Source organism: Diceros bicornis, chromosome 12, assembly GCF_020826845.1.
Source record: "Diceros bicornis minor isolate mBicDic1 chromosome 12, mDicBic1.mat.cur, whole genome shotgun sequence".
NCBI lineage: Eukaryota > Metazoa > Chordata > Mammalia > Perissodactyla > Rhinocerotidae > Diceros > Diceros bicornis.
In genome coordinates, this window is record NC_080751.1 from 60,898,307 (window position 1) to 60,923,337 (window position 25,031).

At 41.9% G+C, this 25,031-nt stretch overlaps 1 protein-coding gene across 1 annotated transcript in view; it reads left to right on the plus strand.

Annotated features, from left to right (window-relative positions):
* APOB (apolipoprotein B) overlaps window positions 1-24,810 on the plus strand; it is a 40,266-nt gene extending 15,456 nt beyond the window's left edge. Inside the window, exons 17-29 of the mRNA XM_058551724.1 lie at window positions 1,273-1,440; window positions 1,906-2,117; window positions 4,928-5,110; window positions 5,938-6,059; window positions 7,871-8,081; window positions 8,667-8,842; window positions 8,973-9,160; window positions 9,639-9,784; window positions 11,557-11,930; window positions 12,451-20,022; window positions 20,427-20,538; window positions 20,642-20,825; window positions 21,754-24,810. Coding sequence (XP_058407707.1) covers window positions 1,273-1,440; window positions 1,906-2,117; window positions 4,928-5,110; window positions 5,938-6,059; window positions 7,871-8,081; window positions 8,667-8,842; window positions 8,973-9,160; window positions 9,639-9,784; window positions 11,557-11,930; window positions 12,451-20,022; window positions 20,427-20,538; window positions 20,642-20,825; window positions 21,754-23,382 — 11,277 coding nt within the window. The 3' untranslated portion in view covers window positions 23,383-24,810. The remainder of the gene's footprint in view (window positions 1-1,272; window positions 1,441-1,905; window positions 2,118-4,927; window positions 5,111-5,937; window positions 6,060-7,870; window positions 8,082-8,666; window positions 8,843-8,972; window positions 9,161-9,638; window positions 9,785-11,556; window positions 11,931-12,450; window positions 20,023-20,426; window positions 20,539-20,641; window positions 20,826-21,753) is intronic.
* The last annotated feature ends 221 nt before the right edge of the window (window positions 24,811-25,031 follow it).

Genomic DNA, 25,031 nt, shown 5'->3' on the forward strand with positions numbered 1-25,031 from the left:
CTGGAAAAGAAAGTTAAATGTATCTCCCTCTACCTATACTGCAGGTTCTTTTTAATATTGAAATGATTACGAAAGAATGTATTTGACAAACTTTAATCCACTAACGGTAACTATAGTTTTTATTATCATTAATTTATTAATAAGAGAGGAAAATGTTGCTGTGATGCTAAAAGCTATGCCACTGGTATTTCAAATACCAGTAGGATCACCCGTGGTGGACAGGTTTCAGTGGACCTTTCAGACTAGGCAAACTAGGAAAAAGGACCTGGCCAGCTACTTCTAAAAAAATTGGCCATGAAAACCCTAGGAATAGCAGTGGAGCATTGTCTGTTATAGCACCGGAAGATGTGAGAATAGTGCAAAAAAAGACTAGGCAGGGTTCTGCCCTGCTGTACACGGGGTCGCTAGGAGTCAGAATACACTCAACAGCACTAATAACAAAAGGGAGGAAATATCCAAATATACTCTCTAGGATTTGATAAATAATAATGTAGGCTTTAAGAAAACAGATCTCAAGTTATTTTCTAGAAATGTTTTTTAAAACAAAAATCAATGCATACTAATATGTTCATCATCCCTATAGGTCATTGGTTTCAAAAAATTGGTTTTGCCATAATATATTGTACTTCAAGTAAACCCTCATTTACATTTAGACTCCAAAAAACCAAAATTAAGCATGCCATGCAATGATACTTAAAGTTCATACAGCTCTGAGTCCCAGCAATTTTTTTTTTTTTTTGAGGAAGATCAGCCCTGAGCTAACATCCATGCTAATCCTCCTCTTTGTGCTGAGGAAGACCGGCTCTGAGCTAACATCTATTGCCAATCCTCCTCCTTTTTTCCCCCCAAAGTCTCAGTAGATAGTTGTATGTCATAGTTGCAAATCCTTCTAGTTGCCGTATGTGGGACGTGGCCTCAGCATGGCCTGACAAGTGGTGTGTTGGTGCGCGCCCGGGATCCGAACCGGCCGCCCGCAGCGGAGTGCGCACACTTAACCACTAAGCCGTGGGGCTGGCCCCCCAGCAATATTTTTAAGCACCTTCTGAATCACCAGTTGAAAATGACATGGTATCTATCCAAGGCAATTTCTTTTATCCCAATTTGTTGAAACCAATAATCATTCCTCTTTACTTACCAGATAATCAAAATATGCTAGTCCCTTCCTTTCTGGATAAAGAAGAATAATTATTGTCCGATCTGTGGGAGGTTACATTTCACAAAGCCGACTTCGATGAGGCTCACTTTTAGTTGCTTTCCCTGTCGGATCTACAGATCGGAGACATCATAAGGAAGGGTTCAAAGAATGACTTGTTTCTTCACTATATCTTCATGGACAATGCCTTTGAACTCCCCACCGGACTTGGGTTACAACTGCGAGTGTCCTCCTCTGGAGTCATCACTCCTGGAATCAAGGCTGGAGTGAGACTGGAAGTAGCCAAGGTGAGGCTCTGTTCACCTTGTGATTCCTCAATTGGTTCTTTTCCTCCAGGGTGGGTTTCTTGTGCAAGTTCAAGTTCAAGACAAAGTGCATCATCATTGTAATCACCTCACTAATTTTTATGAAAATCTTCGGAGTTCCACCAGGATGCACCACCTCGCCAGCTCCAGTTGGGCATGGGAGTAACATGAGAACTCACCTATTCTCTCAATAAATGTGGATTCCTGTCATCTTTTTATCCTGTTATGCTCAAATTTAACTTGAGTACTTTCTAGCATTGGGTATCAGTATAATCTGGCTGGGGGGAACTGAGAACTTGGCTTTTCTTCCTCCAAATAAATCACGATAATGTTCCTGAGGTGTGACCTATCCAGAGATGTTTGCCCAGGGATGGGAAGGGTGGTAGATCTGAATGCAGGGGACTGAGATATTTAACAAAGCTGAATAGGTTGTTTCCTGACTTATAGATACAGGCGGAACTGGTGGCAAAGCCCTCTGTGTCTGTGGAGTTCGTGACAAATATGGGCATCATCATTCCAGACTTTGCTAGGAGCGGAGTCCAAATGAACACCAACTTCTTCCATGAGACAGGCCTGGAGGCGCGAGTTGCCCTGAAAGCTGGGCAGCTGAAGTTTGTCATTCCTTCTCCAACGAGACCAGTCAGGCTGTTCAGTGGCAGGTAATTCTTTCAGCCAGATCTGACTAGTCAGTTTGAAAGAGAGAATTGAGACTGTGTCTGCAGGATGTGGCCAGGCTAGACAGCTGATTGAGGTAATTTGGGCCCCAGTGGATTGGAGAGAAGGTTCTGGATGTTCTAGATTACCTATTTTTCATCTAGCCTTGACTCAGTAAATAATTACCACTTCCTCTACTTTCCATATTTTACTAAATTGAGACTTAAGACCTACTGATTAATTAGTTACTAAGTTGTGAATTTTTGTTGTTTGTTTTGAGAATTAAGAAACACTAGCTCTAAAGAAATAATCCTTGGAAAATGAACATTTCCCAGGAAAAATACCAAAGTTCATGCTGATTTTTGGTAGCTGGCTGAGTGGATAAAGCATGAAAGTCCTAATCTAATGATTATGGGATGCAGCCTCGTATTGAGAGCTCCATCCTCAATGGCATCCTCAAACATTGATTTACCTTAGTTTCCATATTCTGGACACATTAATTTGTTGATTCAAAAATAATGTTTAATTGGCTAATATACACCAAGCTGGTTGAATGAGACACAGAAGTTCCCTGATCTTCTAGAATTTACAGTTTACAGGAAGGACCAACAATGGAGCAGTAACTAGAAAGCGAGGGCTAAGTTAGAGGAAGTATTACAGTGCTATGAAATTCTGTATCACGTAACCTGTGGTAGGTAGGGAAAGCTTTCTGAAGCAAGTGATCCTTGAGCTGATATAGCGGTAGCAGAGTTATCTAAGCACAAGAGAAAGGAATGAGTGTTTCCAGCCAAAGAGAGAAGCCTGTATAATGGCCTGAAGGAAAAAGAGCGTGGTTCATGAACTGCAAGAAGTTCAGTGTGGTAAAGGGCACAGGGAACATGGTGAGAGATGACATGAGAGGCTGGCAAGGGTCAGGCTATGATGAGCCTGTGAGCCATCTTAAGGCGTTTGGACTCTGAAGGCAAAGGGGTTTAAAAGTGAGCATACAGGGCCGGCCCCGTGGCTTAGCGGTTAAGTGCGCGCGCTCCGCTACTGGCGGCCCGGGTTAGGATCCCGGGCGCGCACCGAGGCACCACTTCTCCGGCCATGCTGAGGCCACGTCCCACATACATCAACTAGAAGGATGTGCAACTATGACGTACAACTATCTACTGGGGCTTTGGGGAAAAAGAAAGAAAGAAAGAAAATTAAAAAAAAAAAAAAAAAGTGAGCATACATACAATAAGGTTGGTGTTTTAGAAGATATACTCTGACTCCAGAGTGGAAAATGGGTGGAAAGGAGCCATGAATGGAGACAGGGAGACCAGTTAGGATTCTGTTACAATCATAGGTGGTGAGAGATGACAGTCTCTGCCCCAGACGAGGGCCAGGGTGTAGAGACAAGTGAGCCAACTCTAGAAATTCTTAGGAGGTAGAAACATGAGTACTTGGGGATTGACTGGATATGGGGGTTGAGGAAAAAGAGAGAGGAAAGGGGAGTGGGGATGGCCTTCATTGAAGTAGGGGCTGGAGAGGGAGAGTGGCTGGTTTGGAGGAAGATGACAAATTCAGTTTTGGATATACTGCCTTTGAAGTCCTGTGAGACAACCAATTAGAAATATCTAGCTGGCACTTGGACCTATGGGTCTGACTTCAGTAAAGAGGTTTGAGCTACAAGTTCAGACTTGGGAACCATAGGCATTTACAAGTTATTGAAGTCAAACAGCGATTGGTGTAGAGTTAAAACATGAGGGACTAGGACAGAAACATAGAGAATATAAGCTCTTAGGGGGGAGAGGAATAAGTGGCAAAGAGTGAGAAGGCGTGGCCAGAGGGGCAGAAGGAGAACCAAGGCCATAAAGGGTCACAGAAGCCCAGGAGCAGCCACAGGGGTGGATTACCCCATAGGTGAGGCTTAGGGTTCCAGCCCACCAGCAAATCTTGGTTTCAGGGCACCCCCAAAATGAGTAAAAGAACATGATATGTCAAAGAAAGAATCCTTAGAATGAATCAGGACATTGTTGAACTTTCTTGCACTTACTAATTTGTTAATACATACTTGGGAGGATGATACCATAATTTTTCAGAGGTTAGAGACTCTAAAATCTTAATCTGGCCATAAGTGAGCAAGTATACTGAATGCTTCTGAGCACTCAAGGAAGACAAAGCCTAAAAATGTCCATTGGATTTAGGAGCAAGAAGGTGATTGGAGATGCTGATGAAAGTAATTCCAGAAGCACGATGGAGGGTGGCGCTCAGATTGCAGTTCAGTGAGAAGCATGTTGAAAGAAGTGGAAATTGCAAAGGCAGACGAATTTCTTGATTGTGAGGGAGACAAGAGAGGGCTAGAAGGGAAAGAAAGCTGTGTGTGTGTTTGTGTACACAATGGGAGAAGAGACTTGAGCATGTTTAGTGCTGGTGGAAAGAAGCCAGTAGAGAGTAAGAGATTTTAGATAAAAGAAGAGATAGGGCATCTCTTACCTTGCAACATAGGAAGGAAGGAGCATACCTGGGTCCGGGTCCCAGTGATCAGTTACTTAACATCTCTGAGCCTCTGCTTCCTCTGTAAAATGGGATTCCTAGTGCCTACTGTTGTGAGGATTACAGATAACAAATGTAAAGAACTTAGTGCAATGTCTGAAACATGAGTCACTGTGATTGTTAGTCTTATTGATGTTCTTCTTATTAATTTCTGAGTAAATCAAATAATTTGACGTGGGTATGGACAGAGGGAAGATAGAGAGCAGGATAAGGAGGCATTTGCACTCTGAGAATCAGTGATGTTCATTTTGATTCATGGCTTGAAGATGACTCAGGTTTTTTCTTTCTTCACCAGTAACACATTGCATTTGGTCTCTACCACCAAAATGGAAGTGATTCCACCTCTGATTTGGAACAGACAGTCCTGGTCAACTTGCAAGCCTTTCTTTACTGGCCTGAACTACTGCACTACGGGCGCTTACTCCAACGCCAGTTCCACAGACTCTGCCTCCTACTATCCGCTGACTGGGGACACCAGGTCAGCGATGCTCAGCGTCCACCCTCCCCTCCCCAGCATCTGCTCCCCTTCTACATTATGGCCACCTCGTGGGGCAAAGGAAAAAATGCTGTGTATTGTAGGCCCATGTCACCAGTCTTAGGGGTTTGCACCATCCTTTGATTATTTAAAACAGTGGTCCTCTGCCCAACATGCCTAAGGGGTGCCCACATTCCTGCTTAAACTTTGAGTCTGGGACTGAGTTTCTCCACAGGTGGGGAGGGGAGGGACAGGGTTGGAAGGTGAGGAGTCATCACCCCTATGGGAGGTCTTAGTTCAAAATAGAAACAACCAAGTGATTCTGTCGTACTCCTTCAAGGGCACTGTACCCATTGGCGTTGAGAATCACTCCTTTCAAAGCTTTTCTTTGTAGATGGTGCCCCCTCGTTCTCCCTTATGCGTCGGATGAGGAATCACAGCACAGATTCCGATTTGCTCCTAGTTCAGTGTTCTTATTTCTGAGCCTCCAGACACACTGGGATGACCTTTCCTGGAGCTCAAAGCCTCTGCCGTGTTTAAGGGCTCCTTGTCTTCAACTCCCTCACTTCCACCACCTGTTCATAGCAGTGCTGACACAACCAGCCAACTCCTCTGCTTGTCCAAAGTCCTGGGAATCCTGGGACTCCCCTTGCCTTGGGCTCCTGGAGGGACTAAAAGTGATCATAAAAATCATCGTTAGTTAAGGACAAGAGACAATGTTAAAATAAGGACCATATTTTTGTTGCAACTGAGGCTGAGTTGTTTTGGGGACGTTATCATCATCATTGAAAGCTCTAACATTACACACCATATGCATTGAACATCTTTAGTTTCGAACTGGAACTGAGGCCGACAGGAGAAGTAGAGCAGTATTCTGCCAGCGCAACCTATGAACTCCAGAGAGAGGGCGAAGCCTTCGTGGACACGCTGAAGTTTGTAACTCAAGCAGAAGGCAAGTATCCAGAAAAGGGCTCCATCTCTGCCCTCAGTCTCAGGTCCAGAACTCACAAGGAGAACATATTTAATTTGATGTGTTTAACATATATTTACTGTATGCCTGTTAAGTGTCAGGCCTGTATTAAGAGCTGAGGCTAGAACCATAAACAGTGGAGATAAAGTCTCTGCCCTCATGGAGTTTACAGTGAACAACTAAACAAGTAAATATTCAGGTTGGTGCTGGGAGAAAAATGGAGCACGAAAGGGTCTAGGGAATGTTGGGAGTAGTGGGGAAGAGGAAGGATGGGGGAAGGCAGTACCATTTGGAATCATAAGGGAAAGTCTCACTGGTAAATGGAACATCAAAAAGAAACCTTAAGGAGGTAAGATGATAGGCCGTATGGCAAGAGTGTTAAAGGCTGAGGGGCCAGCAGGTGCAAAGGCCCTGAGGTAAGCACATGGCTGCCATGTTTGATGGAAAGGAAGGAAGCCAGTATGGCTAAAGCAGAGAGATCAGGGAGGAAAATGGTAGAAGATGAGGTCAGAGAGATAAGGGGAGGTGGTGGAAGGATGGTCTTGTAGGCTGTGGTAAGGACGCTGGCTTTTACTATGAGTGAAATAAGAAGGCACTGGAGAGTTTTTATGATTTCATTTATGTTTATGTTGAGGAAAGACTTTGAGGGGGCAAGAGCAGAGAAACTGGTATATAGGCTATTGCAGTAATCCAGGCCAGAGATGGTAGTGCTTTGGTTTAGACTATTGGCAGAGGAGATCTGAGAAGTGGTTGGATTCTGGCCGTATTTTGAAGATTAGGCTGACACAATTTGCTGATACAGTGGGTGTTAAATGTAAGAGAAAAAAGGGAACCAGGGTGACTCTAAGATTTTTGGCCTGAGCAACTGCAGACTGGAGTTGCCATTTACTGAGATGGAAGACGCTCCTGGAGGAGCAGGTTTGGGGGCTGGGGCAGACTTAGATGTTCCCTTTGGAAGACTTTTTTATGTAGGGTTAGTATGTCACAAAATTAAACTAGAAAAACAAAACCCACAGGAAAAAGGGGGGGATGCATGCTGAAAAAATTGTCATGTAACAATTTCATAAAAGATCTAAAATGGGTAAGCCTGTGAATTGCAGGAAACCTGGGAATCTTATGACAAAGAAGGGAGGAGTCAGGGAGAGAGGAAGCGAGGGCAGGGGCGGCAAGGAACCAAGAAGGACATCGTAGGTAGACAGTCGTCTAGAGATGTCATGTCTGCCTGACACAAAAGGACCTTGACCCCTTCCTGTTCCCTGAACACACCGTGCTTCCCACATCAGGGCCTTTGTATTCCCAATTCCCTGTGCCTGGAATGCTCTCCCCCTAGAACTCAGCATGGCTCAGCCCCTCTCTTCATTCAGGTCTCTCCCCACATACCCACTTATCAGAGAGAACTTCTCTGACTGCCACACATGAAATAGCACCTCCTCTATTCCTGTCTGTCCTTTATCATCTTATCCAGTTTTACTTTTGTAATAACATTTATTACCATCTGACATAAATAATTTACCTGTTTATTGTCTGTACACCCCCCACTAGAATGTAAGGTCCATGGAGGCAGGGCCTCCCCAGTGCCAAGAGCAGTGCCGAGCATGTGATAGGCAATCAATAAATATTTGCAGATTGAGCAAATGTATAAGCACCACTAAGTTAAAAGTTTAAGGTAAAATCCTGAACTGTGCCCTCATTGAAGCACATTGAGTACCTGGGGATTCTCTGCCTTTTCCTCTCCTTCTTTCCTAAACTTAGCTTCTGAATACACGTCTTGATTCTCTTGTATACTCTCGCAGGTGTAAAGCAGACTGAGGCCACTTTGATGTTCAGGTACAACCGGCAGAGAATGACTTTGTCCAGCGAAATCCAAATTCCTGATTTTGACGTTGACCTTGGGACAATCCTCAAAGTTACTGATGAATCTGCTGAGGAAAGAAAGTCTTACAAGCTCACCCTGGACATTCAGAACAAGAAAATCACTGAGGTCACGCTCACTGGCCACGTAAGGTAAGGGAGGCTCAGGGTGATGTGACTTGAGCTGCAGTCCCTTGCGGCTCTCTCCCTTCTTCCTCTTCAGCTTTAACGCTGACCAAACCAGGGGCATCCCTGGCCTACAGTCCAAGGGGCAGATAGAGCCCTCAACATTCTGACCCTCTGCACATGTCCAGTTGGATCTTCCTGCCGTTCACTGGGCACTTACTGTTCATCAGTCACTGGGCTGGTTGCTTGAAAGGAATGACCTCCATCCTCATAACAAACTGCAAAGTAGTTGTAAGTTTCCTTGTTTTATAGATAAGGAGATGGTAGCTCAGAGGGGTTAAATAATTTGGCCAAGGCTATAGAGCAATTAAGTGGTAAAGCAAGATTCAAACAGTTTTCAAAAACCTTCTCTTTCCCCCTTGCCTCCCTGGGAAGTCCTGAATTTGCGCTGATGTTGGCTTTAGAAGTTAATGAGTGTATTCTACGGTCATTTCTCTGAGCCATTCACACATCTCATTTTTATCCCACAAATGGAACTTCTAACTGTTTAATCCTGCATATCTCCTTGGAATGGACAAAGTCATTGCTGTCAACTGCTTTTCTCTTCAATAGTTGTGACAGAAGGGAAGAAGGCAAAATCAAAGGTGTTATTTCCATACCCCGCTTGCAAGCAGAAGCCAGAAGTGAGATCTTCACCCAGTGGTCTCCCGCAAAACTCCTCCTCCAAATGGACTCATCTGCTACAGCTTATGGCTCAACAATTTCCAAGAAGGTGGCATGGCGCTATGGTATGTACCTCTTCCCCATGTGAGCACTTCTAAGAGCAATGAGCACTGTGTACTCGAGCGCAGTGTTGAGAGCCATTGGTTACGGGCTGACCTCCTACCGTTGGCAACTATTTCACATGTGCCTTTTCAGATGAAGAGAAGATGGAATTTGAATGGAACACAGGCACCAATCTGGACACCAAAAAAGCGACTTCCAATTTCCCCATGGATCTCTCTGATTACGCTGAAAGCTTGCATATGTATGCCAGTAGTCTCTTGGATTACAGAGTTCCTCAAACAAACGTGACTGTCCGGCACATGGGTTCCAAATTAATAGTTGTAAGTACAAATCAGTCAGTCAATAAATACATGGTTATAAGTGCTAATTACATACTTAACCCTGAGTTAGGTGAAGGAGGGTATCCAAAGATGGATAAGGCATGCTTCCTACCCCCAGGGAATTCCTGGGGAGAAAAGAAACATTCATGTGTGTATAGTTACCCAGTTACACAAGGCTGTATGTGATAAATACCAAAGGAATACTACTGAGTGGAAGAGTTTGCTGTGCCTAAGGTATCACAGGAAGATTTCAGACACTGGCTCAGAGTTTGACTATGTTATGTATTTCTTTTATAAAATACAGGAGGAGATTAAAAACTGACAACCAAAATTCATAATTTTCTGTAATTTGTTTTTAATTTTCAGTGCATCATCCTGCTTAATGATTGAACTGTCAAATATAGATTATCACCTAATATTAATTGTACTTTGAGGCTCATCCATGCCCATCACTCTGAAAAATTCTATTATTTTGTAGGCAACAAACACATGGCTTCAGGAGGCATCCAGGAGTCTACCTTATGCCCAGAATTTGCAAGATCACCTCGATGGACTAAAAGAATCGTACCTCCAGAAAATGAAATTACCAGACTTCAACATCCCAGAAAATCTCTTCTTGAAAAGGTAGAACAGAAACGAGAAAAATTTCTTGAACCATGCAAAGTAAATGGAAGATTTTACTTCACATGGTTTAGACTTTTTTTTTAATTTACATTTTTAAGAGAAATAATTTAAGCATTTTAAGATTATTAACTGGAACATAAACGCTGTGGCATTTTTGTGTTATTAAACATGAGGTCAGAAGGTGAACACCAACCCAGTCAGAAAAAAACTAAGAAAATGATTGGAGGATTCTGGTACTTTCACCCTAAGATGTTTTATTCACTACAACTTGAATTTGAAATCCATTCAATGTTCTCCCACTGTAAGTGAACTCCTCTTTTGTTCAGGATCAGGATATACTTATACCTGTTTGACAGTGAAGAATTCAAGAGTGGCTGGTCGAATTGTTGACTACAGGCTTGCTCTTGAGCACTACAGGGTCAGAACAGCCGTTGGGCATTGAATAAAGGCAGCATTCTGAGAGAATATTTCACTTTAGCAATACAGTGTCATCCTTGTGGGAAATTCAGATTCCAAACTGCTTGGTCCACTTCCATATTTACAGAAATACATGTAATACTTTGCTTTATTTCATGAAAATAAAAAAGTCAGAGCATGAGCTGAAAAGACCATAGTCTTTCTAGATTGACTGTTCTCTGTATTATCTTCAGGGTTAGGAAAACAAGGGGCCTGTGTCATGTGGGCCTTTCCATAGTCTATGGCTGAGCAGCAAAGTTTATTAGACCAAATAAATGTGAAAGGGCTGAAGTCCGCCAAAGCACTCATATGGACAAAGCCTACTGAAGATGAGGGAAAAAGCGTCAGCTTCAGAGGACCCAGGAACCTCTGCCTTCACTACTAATGCTTCTGACCAGTAGTCTTGCCTGTGCTGTGCTGAAAAGATGGGACCATGGGACCTTAGAATTGGACAGGGCCTTATCAAGCATCCTGCTACTGAACATCAGGATCCTAGACAAGCAGCATCCAGTCCCTATTGGAGTAATGCAATGCACAGTTTATACTTTCTTACATTTAAACTCTACCATCCTACTTTATTCTGATAAGTTATCGTAATAGTCCATTGTATGTGCCTAGTATTGTAAAGATTGCAAAGTCCTTTTAGGTATTTTTTCTCGTTTGATATCCAAGGCTAGCTCCATGAGGTCAGCAGAAAGGGTACTATTATCCTCACTACACAGATAATATCACTGAGACTCAGAGAGGCGAATTCACTAACATAGTGTCACCAATCAGTGGAAGTAAAACTATGACCCAAGATTACTGACTCCCACACCTGTGTTCTTTCTGCATATCAAGTTGCCTCAATTCAGTTTAGCAAACACCTATCACATGTCCCCTATGTTTCAGATACTAGACTAGGTGCAGCAAGAAGATAAAAACTGGATAAGGTGTAATCCTTCCTTCCTGGAAGACACCATGTAGACACTGACAAATGAACAAATAAGCACTAATTATATAAGTAGAATCATGACATGCTCTTTGAGATAGGTGTTAAGGGACTGTGTCACTATAAGAACTAGAGAAATGAACTATGACTTAGATGGGATGGTAGCAGTAAGGAAGTGGCTCTTGGAAGAGTTTTGAATGGACTTGACTGTTTGATAGGTAGAGGTTCAAGTAAAGGGACTCCAGGCATAGGGAATAGCATGAGGAAATGTGCTGTACAGGTTTGGGAATGGGACACATGCACCATTGCTTGGAGAGTCAGATGGCAGAGAACTTTGAGTTCTTGATGCTGACCCTGGGGATATTGTCTTTGTTGTTCATTTCAGCGATGGCCGGGTCAAATACACCTTCAACAAGAACAGTGTGAAAATTGAGATTCCTTTGCCTTTTGGTGGCAAATCCTCCAAAGATCTAAAGATGTTAGAGACAATTCAGACACCAGACTTCACCTTCAAGCCTCTGGGATTATACCTGCCAGCTCAAAAGTTCCAAGTCCCCTCCTTTACCATTCCCAAGTTGTATCAACTACAGGTGCCTCTCTTGGGTGTTCTAGACCTGTCCACGAATATCTACAGCAACTTGTACAACTGGTCCGCCTCCTACACTGGCGGCAACACCAGCACAGACCACTTGAGCCTTCAGGCTCGGTACCACATGAAGGCTGACTCTGTGGTCAACCTGCTCTCCTACAGTGTGCAAGGTGAGCCATGCTGGGGTAGAGGATGCACAGGGCTGATTCACTGCAGGCTCTGATGGGATAGCCTTCTCTAGGATAGATAAAACTTGAGCTTTCTTACAGATACTTTCCTTGCTACTTGGAAACTTATTCATTAATTCGTTCTTTCTTTAAACCAATAGAAATATTTATTAAATATATAATATGTATCAGGTATTCTGCTAGGCAGTAACAGAGAAAGCAGACAAATAAACTAGCAGTTATAATTCAATGTGAGAGGTCCTATGATAAGGTAGAATGTATAAGTATAAGGTACAGTGGAAGCACTTGATAAGGGAGCCCAACAAGGTCTGTGGTGGTCAGGGAAGGCTTCCTGGAGGAATGCCTTTTGCTATCAGAGTTTATGCTCACGTTATAGATGGAGGAGTCTGTTACACAACTGACCTAGATCAAGGAGACTTTGTTATTGAAAGACTTTCAACATAGAAATTGTTCTGGAAATTTATTACTTAATTTAACCAATGTGTTTTGATTTTTATGTTAGGATCTGGAGAAACAACGTATGACCGCAGGAACACGTTCACGCTATCATGTGTTGGGTCTTTACACCACAAATTTCTGGATTCAAATATCAAATTTAGTCACGTAGAAAAAATGAGAAACAATCCAACTTCAAAAGGTTTTCTAATATTCGATGCATCTAGTTCCTGGGGACCACAGATATCTGCTTCGGTACATTTGGACTCCAGAAAAAGACAGCATTTGTATGTCAAGGAAGTCAAGATTGATGGGCAGTTCAGAGTCTCTTCGTTCTATGCTAAAGGCGCCTATGGCCTCTCTTATCAGAGGGATCCTACCACTGGCCGGCTAAACGGAGAGTCCAACCTGAGGTTTAACTCCTCCTACGTCCAGGGCACCAACCAGATAACAGGAAGATATGAAGATGGAACCTTCTCCCTCACCTCCACCTCAGATCTCCAAGGCATCATTAAAAATACTGCTTCCCTGAAATACGAGAACTATGAGCTGACTCTGAAATCTGACACCAATGGGAAGTATGAGAACTTTGCCACTTCTAATAAGATGGATCTGACCTTCTCTAAGCAAAATGCACTGCTACGTTCTGAGTATCAGGCTGATTACAAGTCATTGAGGTTCTTCACCCTGCTTTCTGGGTCACTAAACTCCCAAGGACTTGAATTAAATGTTGACATCTTGGGCACTGACAAAATTAATAGTGGTGCTCACAAGGCGACACTAAGGATTGCCCAAGATGGAATGTCTACCAGTGCAATGACCAACTTGAAGTATAGTCCCCTGGTGCTGGAGAATGAGCTGAATGCGGCACTTGGCCTCTCTGGGGCATCTATGAAATTAACAACGAACGGCCGCTTTAGGGAACACAGTGCAAAATTCAGTCTAGATGGAAAAGCTGCCCTCACAGAGGTATCATTGGGTGGTACTTATCAGGCCATGATTCTGGGTGTCGACAGCAAAAACGTTTTCAACTTCAAAATCAACCAGGAGGGACTTAAGCTTTCAAATGAAATGATGGGTTCATACGCTGAAATGAAACTTGACTACACAAACCATCTGAACGTCGCAGGGTTATCACTGGACTTCTCTTCAAAACTTGACAATATTTATGACTCTGACAAGTTTTATAAGCAAAATTTTAATTTACAGCTACAGCCCTATTCTCTTGTAACTACTTTAAACAATAACTTGAAATTCAATGCTCTGGATCTGACCAACAATGGGAAATTACGGCTGGAACCCCTGAAGCTGAATGTGGGTGGGAACATAAAAGGAGCCTACCAAAATAATGAAATGAAACACATCTACACCATTTCTTATGCTGACTTATCAGCAAGCTATAAAGCAGACACGGTAGCTAAGGTGCAGGATACAGAGTTTAGCCACCGGCTCAGCACAAACATCGCTGGGCTAGCTTCAGCCATTGACATCAGGACAAACTACAATTCGGACTCACTGCATTTCAGCAACGTTTTCCACTCTGTAATGGCCCCATTTACAATGACCATCGATGCGCATACAAATGGCAATGGGAAACTGTTTCTCTGGGGAGAACACGCTGGGCAGTTGTATAGCAAATTCCTGTTGAAAGCAGAACCTCTGGCCTTCACTTTCTCTCACGATTACAAAGGATCTATGACTCACAATCTCGTGTCCAAGACTAGTATCAGTACTGCTCTTGACCACAAAGTCAGTGCCCTGCTCACTCCGGCTGAGCAGACAGGCACGTGGAAACTCAAGACCCAGTTGAACAAAAATGAATACAGCCAGGACTTCGATGCTTACAACACTAAAGACGAAGTCGGTGTGGAGCTTAATGGCCGAGCCCTGGCTGACCTCACCATGCTAGACTTACCTATTACAGTGCCATTTTCACTCAGCCAGCCCGTCAATTTAATTGATGCTCTAGAGATGAGGGATGCTGTTGACCAGCCCCAAGAATTTACTATTGTTGCTTCTATAAAATATGATAAGAACCAAGATGTTCACACCATCAACCTTCCATTCTCTAAAATCCTGCCAGAATATTTTGAGACGAGTCGAATAGTAATTATAACTGCACTGGAAACCATACAGAGAGAATTGAAACGCATCAATATTGATCAATTCGTGAGGAAATACAGAGCAGCCTTGGACAGACTCCCACAGCAAGTTAGTGATTATCTAAATGCATCCAACTGGGAGAGACAAGTTTTGAGTGCCAAGGAGAAACTAACTGCTTTCACAAAAAATTATAGAATTACAGAAAATGATATACAAATTGCATTGGACAATGCCAAAATCAACCTTGATGAAAAACTATCTCAACTACAAACATATGTGATACAATTTGATCAGTATATTAAAAATAATTATGATTTACATGATTTTAAAACAGCTATTGCTACGATTATTGATCAAATCATTGAAAAATTGAAAATTCTTGATGAATATTATCATATCCGTGTAAATTTAGCAAAAACAATCCATAATCTATATTTGTTTATTGAAAAGATTGATTTTAACAAAATTGGAAGTAGTATTGCATCTTGGATTCAAAATGTGGATACTAAGTATCAAATCAGAATCCAGATACAGGAAAAATTGCAACAGCTCATGACACAGATTCAGAATACAGACATCCAGCACGTTGCTGAAAAGTTAAAACAACAGGTTGACGCTATTGATGTCAGAGTGCTTTTAGATCAATTGAGAACTACAATTCCATTTCAAAGAATAAAGCAAATTATCGAGTACGTCAAATACTGTATTATAACTCTTATTGAAGATTTTGAAGTAACTGAGAAAATCAATGCTTTTAGAGCCATGGTCCATAAGTTAATTAAGATGTATGAAATAGACCAAGACATCCAGGTTTTAATGGATAAATCAGTACAGTTGGCCCACAAATATAAGTTGAAGGAGACTGTTCAGAAGCTAAGCAACATCCTACAGCAAGTTGAGATAAAAGATCACTTTGAGAAATTGGCTGGGTTTATTGATGATGCTGTCAAACAGCTTAATGCACTGTCTTTTAAAAAATCCACTGAAGGAGTAAACAGATTCCTTGACATGTTGTTAAAGAAATTAAGGTCATTTGATTACCACCAGTTTGTCAATGAAACCAATAATAAAATCCGTGAGGTGACTCAGAGAATCAATGGTGAAATCGAGGCTCTGGAACTTCCAAAGAAAGCTAAAGCACTGAAACTATTTATAGAGGACATCAAGGCTGTGGCCTCAGTTCAACTGGAAAACATAAAGAACACCAAAATAACCATATTCCTCGATTGTTTGCGGGAGGCCTTAAGTTCAGCATCTTTAGTTTACATGAAAACCAAATTCAAAGAGACCCTAGAAGATATACGAGACCAAATTTATCAGATGGACGTTCAGCAGGAAGTTCAGCGATACCTGTCCCTGGTAGGCCAGGTTTACAGCACACTTGTCACTTACATTTCTGATTGGTGGAGTCTTGCTGCTAAGAACCTTACTGACTTTGCAAAACAGTATTCTATCCAAGACTGTGCTGAAAACCTGAAAACATTTGTACAACAAGGGTTCACTGTTCCTGAAATTCGGACCCCCTTCGGGACCATGCCTGCCTTTGAAGTCAGTCTCCGTGCTCTTCAGGAAGCTACGTTTCAGACTCCTGACTTCATAGTCCCCCTGACAGATTTGAAGATGCCATCAGTTCAGATAAACTTCAAAAAGTTGAAAGATATAAAAATCCCATCCAGGTTTTCCACACCAGAATTCACCGTCCTCTACACCTTCCACGTTCCTTCCTTTACAATTGACTTGGTAGAAATAAAAGCAAAGATCATCAGAACCATTGACCAAATGCTGAACAGTGAGCTGCAATGGCCATTTCCAGAAGAGTACCTGAGGGATCTGAAGGGAGTGGACACCATTGTTGCTGGAATCACTCTGCCAGACTTCCATTTACCAGAAATCACAGTTCCAGAATTCGTAATCCCGACTCTCGACCTTAACCATGTTCAAGTTTCTGACCTTCGTATACCAGAATTCCAGCTTCCTCACATCTCACACGCAATTGAAGTACCTACTTTTGGCAAGCTGTCTAGCACTTTGAAAATCCAGTCTCCTCTTTTCACGTTAGACACAAACACTGACATTCAGAATGTAACCTCTTCAGGGAACGAGGCAGAGATGGCGGCTTCCATCACTGCCAAAGGAGAGTCCAAATTAGAAGTTCTTAATTTTGATTTTCAAGCAAAGGCACAACTTTTAGGCCCTAAGATTAATCCACTTGTTCTGAAGGAATCCATGAGGTTTTCCAGCAAGTACCTGAAAACAGAGCATGAGGGTGAAGTGCAATTTATTGGAAATGAGATTGAGGGAAAATCAAAGACAGTGGCAAGTTTACACACGGAAAAAAATACACTGGAGCTTAGTAATGATGTGCTCGTCAAGGTAAACAATCAGCTTACGCTGGACAGCAACACAAAGTACTTCCACAAATTGAACATCCCCGAACTGGACTTCTCCAGTCAGGCTGACCTGCGCAACGAAATCAAGACACTGTTGGAAGCTAGACACATAGCATGGACTTCTTCTGGAATAGGGTCATGGAAATGGGCCTGCCCCCAATCCTCAGATGAGGGAACTCATGAATCACAAATCAGCTTCACTGTGGAAGGACCCATCACTTCCTTTAGATTGTCTAATAAGATCAATAGCAAACACCTAAGAGTAAACCAAAATTTGGTTTATGACTCTGGCTTCTTCAACTTTTCTAAATTTGAAATCCAGTCACAAGTTGAATCCCAGCACGTGGGCCGCAGTGTTCTCTCTGCTAAAGGCGTAGCGCTGCTGGAAGAAAGGAAGGCAGAGCTAAGTGGCCACCATGATGCTCATTTAAATGGAAAAGTTATTGGAACTTTGAAAAATTCTCTTTTCTTTTCAGCACAGCCATTTGAGATTACTGCAACCACAAACAATGAAGGGAATTTGAAAGTTAGTTTTCCATTGATATTGACAGGGAAGATAGACTTCCTGAATAATTATGCACTGTTCCTGAGTCCTCATGCCCAGCAAGCAAGTTGGCAAGCAAGTGCCAGATTCAATCAGTATAAGTACCATCAAAATTTCTCTGCTGGAAACAATGAGAAGAGCATCGAGGCCCACATAGGAATAAATGGAGAAGCCAACCTGGATTTCTTAAACAGTCCTTTAACAATTCCTGAGATGACTCTACCTTACACAACACTCACAACTCCCCAGGTGAAAGATTTCTCCTTATGGGAAAAAACAGGCTTGAAAAAATTCTTGAAAACAACAAAGCAGTCATTTGATTTAAGTGTAAAGGCTCAGTATAAGAAAAACAAAGACAAGTATTCCATCCCACACCCTTTGGATGTGTTTTGTTTGTTTATCAATCAGAACATCAATTCCTTCAACAGGCATTTTGAGAAAGTCCGAGACAAGGCACTAGATGTTTTTACCAAATCCTATGATCAAGCAAAAATTAAGTTTGATAAGGACAAAGTTGAAAAATCCCTCAACAAGCAAGCCAGGACTTTTCAAATTCCTGGATACACTATTCCAGTCGTCAACATTGAAGTGTCTCCATTTACAGTGGAGATGTCAACATTCAGCTATGAGATTCCACAAGAGATCAGCACCCCCAACTTCACCATCCCGGGTTCTGGCTTCTATGTACCCTCGTATAAGTTAGTCCTGCCATTGCTAGAGCTGCCAGGCCTTCATGTCCCTGGGAATCTTCTCAAGCTTTCTCTTCCAGATTTCAAGGTATTGAGTACCCCAAACAATATTTTAATTCCAGCCATGGGCAATATTACCTATGATTTTTCCTTTAAATCAAGTGTGATCACACTAAATACCAATGCTGGACTTTATAACCAATCAGATATTGTTGCTCATTTCCTTACTTCTTCTTCTTCTGTCATTGATGCACTGCAGTACAAATTTGAGGGCACCTCAAGATTGACAAGGAAAAGAGGATTGAAGTTGGCCACAGCTTTGTCTCTGAGTAACAAATTCGTGGAAGGCAATCATGACAGTACCATTAGCATAACCAAGAAAAACATGGAAGCATCAGTGATGACAACTGCAAAAGTCCAAATTCCAATTTTGAGAATGAATTTCAAGCAAGAACTTAATGGAAATACCAAATCAAAACCTACTGTGTCTTCATCCATTGAATTACAGTATGATTTCAATTCCTCCAAGCTGTCCTCTACTGCTACAGGGGCAGTTGACCACAAGTTTAGATTAGAAAGCCTCACCTCTTACTTTTCCATTGAGTCATCCACCAAAGGAGATATCAAGGGTTTGGTCCTTTCACGGGAATATTCAGGAACTATTGCCAGTGAGGCCAGCACTTATTTGAATTCCAAGAGTACTCGGTCTTCAGTGAAGCTTCAAGGGGCTTCCAAAGTTGATGATATCTGGAGCCTTGAAGTAGAAGAAAATTTTGCTGGAGAAGCCACTGTGCAACGCATATATGCCATCTGGGAACACAATACAAAAAACCGCTTACGGCTAGAGGGCCTCTTTTTAACATCTGGAGCACATACAAACAAAGCCACCCTGGAACTCTCTCCATGGAAAATGTCAGCCCTTGTTCAGGTCAATGCAAGTCAGCCCAGTTCCCTCCTTGATATCAATTACCTTGGCCACGAGGTGTCCCTCAATGCTAACACCGAGCACCAGAAGGTGAGGTGGAAAAGTGAGGTCCAGGTTCATTCTGGGTCTCTCCAGAACAATGTACAGCTTTCCAATGACCAAGAAGAGGCACGCCTTGATATCACAGGTTCCCTAGAAGGGTACCTAGGGTTCTTCAAAGATATTGTCTTACCAGTTTATGAAAAGAGCTTATGGGACCTCCTGAAGCTGGATGTAACCACCAGCACTGATAGGAAACAGTATATTCGTGCCTCAACTGCTCTTGTGTACTCCAAAAACCCCAATAACTATTCTTTCTCTGTCCCTGTGCAAGAATTGGTTGATAAATTCATTATTCCTGGCCTGAAACTAAATAATCTAAATTCAGTTTTTGTCACACCTACGTTCCAAGTCCCATTTACAGATCTCCAGGTTCCATCCTACACGCTTGACTTCAGTGAAATAAAAATCTACAAGAAGCTAAGTACTTCACCATTTGCACTCAACATACCAACACTACCCAAAGTGCAATTCCCCAAAGTTGATGTGTTAACAAAATATTCTGGACCAAAAGATGCCCCAGTTCCCTTTTTTGAGATAACTGTGCCTGAATCTCAGTTAACCGTGTCCCAGTACACCCTTCCAAAAAATATTTCAGTTGGCAGTACAGTTTTGGATCTAAATGAAGTGGCCAGCAAGATTGCAGACTTTGAGTTGCCGACAATCACTATGCCTGAGCAGATTATTGAGATTCCTTCCATTAAGTTCTCTGTACCTGCTGAAATTTCCATTCCTTCCTTTGGAGCACTGACTGCACATTTTGGGGTGGCCTCTCCCCTGTATAATGCCACTTGGAGTGCTGGTTTGAAAAACAAAGAAGATCGCATTGAAACATTCCTGAATTCCACGTGCAGCTCAACCATACAGTTCCTGGAATATGACCTAGATGGTAAGGAAATGTCCTGACTCCTCTGCTAGGTGCTATATGTTTTCAGTGAGAGTTGTGAATAAATAATTATGTATTTAGAAATGACTAGAACTACAATTACTCTCTATAGCAAAATTTAAAAGAAGAGGAAAGGAGATACATATATACCCCACATGTAGAACTGCCCTGTAGAAAAACCTACTGACGTTTAAGAGGAATAGGTTCAAAGAAAATAGATTTTTCTGTAATGATTTTAGGACGAATAATGTCTCCCTCTAACTATTTATTTTAAAAAATGTAGACTGCATGTTTCAAACATATAGCTAAGACATTTAGATAAGATATAATTCTCCTGATTTTCACAATGAAAATGTCTCTGTCCTACAGTTATTAATCTAATGAAATGTAAAATCTCTCCTATGCAGTTGTGAGAACACACAAAATTGAAGATGGCATGTTAGTCTGTGAAACTAATGGAACATTTGCACACCGAGACTTCAGTGCAGAATATAAAGACAGCAAACGTCAAGGACTTCAGTATGGAACTTTTATTGAAACTTCATCATCCCTTTTCAAATCATTGTGATTTTTGCCATCTCTGTACCCCTTTCATGATGGCTCACCTGCTTTCTGCTTTCAGGGACTGGAAAGAAGAGGTTCGCCTTAGCATCACCAGCCCAACACTCACTGATGTTCATCTGCGCTACCAATCAAGTAAGAATAGCCTCTCCTCCTCGGCAGCCTCTGGAGCCATAGGCACTGTGGCCATGCACTTGGAAAAGGATGATGGTACCTTCAGGTGGAACTTCTACTACCGCCCTCAGGTGAGTCCCATCTAATGAGCTACCCACCCCACAAGCAAGTAGAGAATTTGGGCAGATAAATTTAATTCAATATTCTCTCAGGGCTTTCCCAAACTAGGTGAAACACAAGCAATCAGCAAGATGAACTTTTTCTCTGAGGAACTGTTCTCCAGAAAGTATTATAATGAGTCTTGTATTGATTTTAATTATTAGATGCACATATGATGTCATATTACCACTATTATTTTACTATTTTTGGGCAAATCTAGAAAGATGAGGGTTATGCCTTCATCACCTAAATCGTGAGCAAACTCTGCCGTATGCTGAGTACATTATCGGACAGTGGCTTCTGGAGCATTTGAGGCTTCAAAATTCTTCCCCACAGTAGAATCATTAGGTGTAATATGCCAAATTCCTCTCATGTACTTTACCAGCTCTTCCAGGGTCAAATTAAAGATGCCATTAGATTTAGTAGAGGAGAAGAAATAATCAGGTTCTATTACTAAAGTTTGTCACAGGCTTGGAGAATGAATGGTTCATGGTATTGGTATTTTAGGTCTCTGCTAGATTGCTCTGAACATTTTCCTTTTTTGCTGCTTCTCCTTTCTCTGAAATGGTCTTTTCTAGTCTCTTTCTTTCCTTTCTCCTCCTCCTCTGCCTTCTTTTTCCATCTTCAGTCCTAGGAAGGCCTTAATGTTAAGTGTTACTGTGTAAATGCCATGCATGTTTTTTATCCTTTCTGGGGCACATCATGAAGAGGAACTAACAACAGTGGACTTGTTTAGCCATAAGACAAACACATGGACTGACATTGAAAGATAAATCCCCTTCAGAATATGAAAGATCCTCTGATCTTATTTTTAACTGTTAATGAAGTTTCAGTGTGGTATATTATATAATCAGGCAAATTGAAAACATGTTCTTTTCATCCTTTTTTTGTTGGTTTTAGTCCTTTCCAGATAAAAAACTCAACTTACTCAAAACTGAGTTGAGGTACCAGAAATTTTATGAGATCAAAGTTAACTGGGAAGAAGAGGCAGTGTCCGAACTGCTAAACTCTCTGAAAGACAATGTGCCCAAGGCCATGGGGGCCCTTTATGACTATGTCAACAAGTACCACCAGGAGCACACAGGACTCAATCTGAGAGATGCTTCTTTAAAACTGAGAAGAAGTCTGGAGAACAATGCTGAGCAGGCCTATGAAGGGGCCATGAGGCAGATTGATGAGGTGGAGATGGACCTCCAGAGGATGGCTAGAGACACCAATAGAACCTACCAGCAGTGGAAGGACAAGGCCCAGAGTCTGTACCAGGAACTATTGGCTCAGGAAGGCCAAGGCGATTTCCAGAGACTCCAGAATAAGGTATTTGACAAATTAATAGGAGTTACTCGTGAATACTGTGTGATATTCAAGCGTCTGATTGACTCATTCATTGATTACCTAAAGCTCAGTAGATTCCAGCTCCCAGGAGGAGCCAAGACATACACTACAGATGAACTCTGCGATATGCTCGTGAGGGAAGTAGGGAAGGTACTGTCCCAGGTACATTCAAAAATTCATAATGGGTTAGAAATACTGTTTTCCTATTTCCAAAACCTGATGGAGAAATCTGAATTAATTAAGGACCTAGAGATTAAATTTCCTTTTGATTCAAAGAGCCATAAACTAATAGATGTAATCTTGGAGTATGGGAAACTATTGAAATCTTTATCACAATGGGTCCCAAAGGCATTGAAGTATCTCCAGTCTTTCAAGATTACAGAGATGCTAAGTGATCTTCAGAAATCTTTACAAAATGTTTGCCAAGAGATAGAAGGAGAAATTGAACATTTAAAGGAGAAGAAATTTATTAATCTCATTAATGATACCCAACACGAAATGAACACAGTCTTCAGCAAGTATATTACATATGTTTTTGGATACCTGAAAGAAAACCTATACCTTAACTTTGGTAAGTTTAATGAACTTGTTCAAAACAAACTTCAGGAAGCTTCTCAAGAGTTACAGGAATTCCACCAGTATGTAAATGCTCTTCGCAAAGAATATTTTGATCCAAGTATGGTTGGCTGGACAGTGAGATATTATGAACTTGAAGAAAAGATAATCAAGCTGATCAAGAACCTAATAGATGTTCTTAAGGACTTCCATTCCAAATACACTGTCAGTGCTGCTGGCTTTGCTTCCCAACTCCCAGGTCAAGTTGAGCAATTTATGCAGAAAGACATCCAGGAATATCTGAGCATCCTTGCTGATGCAGATGGAAAAGGGAAAGAGAAGATTGCAGAGCTTTCTGCCAGTGCTCAGGAAATAATTAAAAGCTGGGCTGCTACAATGAAGGAAATCATTTCTGATTACCACCAGCAGTTCAGATATAAGCTACAGGATTTTTCAGACCAACTCTCTGATTACTATGAAAAATTCATGGCTGAGACCAAAAGATTGATTGACCTGTCCATTCAAACATACCACATGTTTCTAAAATATGTCACTGAGTTACTGAAAAAGCTGCAATCGGCCACAGTCAATGACATGAGCCCTTACATAAAGATTGCTCCAGGAGAATTTATTATCACCTAATTTTTTTAAAGCGATTCTCACTTATTCTTCTGCTCCAATTGAACTTTTACATAGTAGGGAAAATATTCAAACTGTATGTGTTGATATAACCATACCCTAAGCCAGCTCTGTAGCAGGCAGCTGCCTACTTGCAGAAGCACCTATGAACTGGACCTGCATTGAAGCTGGCTTCAGATTTCTGAAGGTCTCTGAACTCTGGGAAACATTTTTTTGCAAGTTAAGGAAAATCGGGGTCTGAGTTATTTTGCTAAACTGGGGGGAGGGAGAACAAATAAACGAATTCTTTATTGTATATCATACCACTCAATGTGGCCCATTCCTATTGAAAGATTACAAATTGAACACGATTCCAGCATCTGACATTTCAAAACCTCTAGAAGAACACACACTGTATTTTGAGTGATAAAGTAAAGGGGGAAAAGGAGAAATTGAGGAGGGAAATATTTTGCCACCTAAAAAAAAAGGTAACTAATCTGAGGGATTATATTTTCCAAGTGGGAAGGAAAAACCATTCACAAAGGCATAATTTGATCCTGAGCGTCTCATTTGTCTTCATGTGCCACACAATCTTCCTCACTAACCAGTCTACCTTGCCAGACAAGTCTCTCTATTGGGCTCTGAGATAAACCAACAGGCCCTTTATTTCACCCAGCCTGCCAGAAGTGGAGAAGGGATGGCCAGAAAGTCCTAGCTCCAAGGGCTTCATGGCAGTAGGGACTCCAGAAGTCTTCCTGCAGCTCAGTCGGGATCCGTTCAAGGCAAGGGAGTAAGGGTCAGAGAGGAGGCATGGGGACATGGATTCCTAACATTTCCGGGACTGGGCATACATTTATAGTCTTGAATTTCCTTATTTTTCCAAATTTCATATCTAACAATCCCAAGTGTAATGAAAACCCAAGTATTTCCTCCGCCGCATCCACTCACCTCAAACTGTGATTTTAAACATGGGAAACATCCAGTCAGAGCATCCAAGCTGAGCTCCAGAAGGGAAGGCTGCAAAGAACCTGTGCATCACGGTTGTCACTAATATCATTGGAAAGGTTAGCTATAACTTTCCTTTCAATGGCATTGACGAACAAAGGAAGGATGTGACCTTCAGGGTAGAGGAAATTGGAGATTACCCCTTCCTCCCAAATCCTGCTTGAGGTCTGTTTGGAAAAGACCCTTTTTATCCAAAACACCTTCAACCTCCACCATTCTTTCATAAAGCCTTCACATTGTCTTGGTGAAGCCCACTGTTAAAATGCGCATTACCTCATAAAGGAAACACATTAGCCCATTTGTACCTTAGCAAGATTCTTCTGTCTGGAACAGAGGAGGCAGGAAGACTCCTAGGGAGATGGAATAAATGTAGTGTATGGATCTGGTATGCAAGGAAAGTCTCTTGGATAGTGGATCAATAGATGGATGGATGGATGGATGGATGGATGGATGGATGGATGGATGGATGGATAGATAAATAGGTGAACGAATGAACAAGTAGGTAAATGAGGGGTCAGTTCCAAGGGTGAGAGAAGGGGGAATATTAGGCTCAGATGGCAGGACACCACGTGAGTGGTTCTAGGCTTAGCTCTACAAGAGTTTCCCTGATGAGCTACAAGCAGCAAGAATCTACTGAGTGTTCAAATTGGAAGGAGGCCTGAAATTAT